The 2,600-nt window shown below is 53.9% G+C and overlaps 1 protein-coding gene across 3 annotated transcripts in view; it reads right to left on the reverse strand.

Moving 5' to 3' along the window:
- Positions 1-1,775: 1,775 nt before the first annotated feature.
- SIRT3 (sirtuin 3) overlaps positions 1,776-2,600 on the reverse strand; it is a 4,782-nt gene continuing 3,957 nt past the window's right edge. For all 3 annotated transcript variants that reach the window (XM_031061539.1, XM_031061538.1, XM_005426491.2), the window contains one exon: positions 1,776-2,288. In XM_031061539.1, coding sequence (XP_030917399.1) covers positions 2,268-2,288 — 21 coding nt within the window. In that variant the 3' untranslated portion in view covers positions 1,776-2,267. The remainder of the gene's footprint in view (positions 2,289-2,600) is intronic.

Consider the following 2,600-nt stretch of genomic DNA (forward strand, 5'->3'; position numbering starts at 1 on the left):
TGGGAAGGGGGGCTGCCAGAGAGGGGTGTGGGCCTCCGGTGGGAGTGGGATCTGCAGGGCATGGTGCAGGTGGCTGTATCCATGTCTGTGCACACCCAGAATGTGTGGGTGAGCAGAGCAGAGCTGGTGAGGCCGTGGAAGCTTCCAGCATTGCACTGGCTGCAGGAGAGAGCATGTGGGCAGCTGCTGGGAATGCTCCAATGTCCCTTCCCTGGCACTGGGCACTGTCCCTGTCACCACCCAGCTGGGTTTGGGCATTTGCCTCTCCTCATCTCCTGCTTTCCAGACAAAAGGCCAATACCTGTGCTCTGTCCTTGGCTCATCCTTGCTGTGCCCAGGTTGCTGTGTCCCCCAGGGGCTGCTGTCGGGCCTGGTGTAGATTTCTCTTTATTTTTATTCCTGTTTTCTTTGGAAAGAAAATCTTCTCATTTGTCTCATGTATCCAAGTTCCCAAACGTCCTGTCACGAGTAGGAATGCACAAGTGATGCTAGAATAAAGCCAACCTGACATGTGGGAGTGTGGCAGTGATTCCTCCCAGCAAGGAAATCCCTGTGGCAGAACATCCCAGATGTTCTGCCCATGTGTCCTGAGGAGCTGGGGATGTTCCTGAGCATGGTCTAGCAGGTGAAGAGCTGGAAGGGTGCTTTGCTTGGTTTTCCAGTTTCCACTGCTGAGGCCCCTCAAGTGCTGTGTCCAGCTCTGGGCCCCTCATGGCAAGGAGGATATTGAGGGGCTGATGTCCAAGGGAGGGAACAGAGCTGGGGAAGGGTCTGCAGCACAAGGAGCTGAGGGGGCTCAGTCTGGAGAAAAGGAGGCTTGGGGGGACCTTCTGCCTCTCCACAACTCCCTGCCAGGAGAGTGCAGCTCCCAGGGAGCAAAGGATGAGACAAGAGGAAACAGCCCTGAGCTCTGTCAGGGGTGGTTCAGGTTAAACATCAGTAAGAATTTCCTCATGGGAAGGGCTGTCAGGCATTGGAAAGGGTTGCCCAGGGAGGTGGTGGAGTCCCTATCCCTGGAGGTGTCCAGGGAAGGCCTGGACATGGCATTCAGTTCTCTGGGCTGGTGACAAGGTAGGGATCAGTCACAGGTTGGACTCGATGATTTTGGAGGTCTTTCCCAACCTGGATAATTCTGTTTCTGTTTAGTTCGTGACTGACCCCCAAGTGCCATTCCAGGCTGCTGGGCTGGGGACAGCATTGCTGTGTCACAGTGTGAGCTTTTAGGCCAATTGCATCTTTTTTTTTTTTTAATTAGCAAAACCCCCCCTCCCCAGCCCTTCTGCGTGCAGGCACAGACCCCGATCCCTTCCCAGCTGTTGAAGCTTTCCCAAGCTTTATGTGCAAAAGGAAAAGGGGGGTTTGGTGTTTTTAATGCAGCTGCTTCTGATATTGTTTCAATTTTCCAGAGTGCTTAAATCCCTAAGAACAGCTGTCAAGCCTGGCCTGGAATGCCCTGGAGCAGGGGCTGAGCTTGGCACTGGGTGTTTTGGGAGGAGGTGTTCATAGAATCATGGAACTCAATTTTGGAGGCAGCAGGGCATGGTTAAAGACTAAGTCCCCACCATTTCCACCGTGGATGTGCCACAAGGCTCTGCACTGTGCAGTGGCAGGTGTGGGACAGAGCAGGATGTGGCTGCAGCCCTGTGACACTGCCACCCCCCAGGATGGCATCTACAGCAGGGAAAGGCACTTGTGTGAGAGGGAAAAAGGTACCAAAAAGCAGGTGAAAGAAACCGTGGTGGGGACAGATGTGACTTTACAGAAAACCCCTCAGGTGCCATCCAGAAATGAATTGTCTCTTTATTATTAAATAATTAACACTCCAGTGATTCAAAAATTCCCCAGCAGCTTGGTCTGGAATGGCAATGGGGGGCAGCCCCCCTGCCCCTGGCTTGTCCCCTGATTAGCAGAGATTTTATGGAAGACTAAACACAGCCTGCAGCAGCTGAGGATCACAGCCAGGGGAACAGTGGCTGGGGAGGAGCTGTGACAGGAACTGGATGCTCAGCCCAGTGGGAGCTGGAAAACACTCTCCAGGCTGTCCTGGCCTGACCTTCACAGCATTCCAGCTCCTGCTCCATGGAACCAGTGCCTCTGAGGGGCTCTGGCATGGATGGCTCGGAAGGAGGGAGATCCAAACAGCCAACTACAGCCACAGAGCTCATCGGATGTGCTGGCACGAGCCCCCAGGCCCTTGGACACTTGCTGGTGACACTCATGGCTGGAGATCCTCAAGTGATGTGCTGAGGGGTGACAGGAGCACCCTCCTACTTGTCCTTGGCATCCAGCTGGAAACAGAGACCACAGTGCTTGCCAGGGAGCATCCAACATTCCAGCCTCAGCACCATCCCCACAGAATCCTGGAATCACAGGATGGTTTGGCCTGGAAGGGACCTTAAAGCTCATCCAGTCCCACTGCTGGCCATGGACAGGGACACTTTCCACTAGTCCATGTTGCTCCAAGCAACTGGTTTTCCTCCATCACTGTTGCATCAGCATTATCCCTCAGGGATTCAGAGCAGTGCAAGCATCAAGCCAAGGGTTGGCTGGTCCCCACAATGTTGGTACTAAAAAATGAAAAACCTGGCAAAAAGGCTAAG

The sequence above is a fragment of the Geospiza fortis genome, unplaced genomic scaffold (assembly GCF_000277835.1).
Source record: "Geospiza fortis unplaced genomic scaffold, GeoFor_1.0 scaffold450, whole genome shotgun sequence".
Classification (NCBI taxonomy): domain Eukaryota; kingdom Metazoa; phylum Chordata; class Aves; order Passeriformes; family Thraupidae; genus Geospiza; species Geospiza fortis.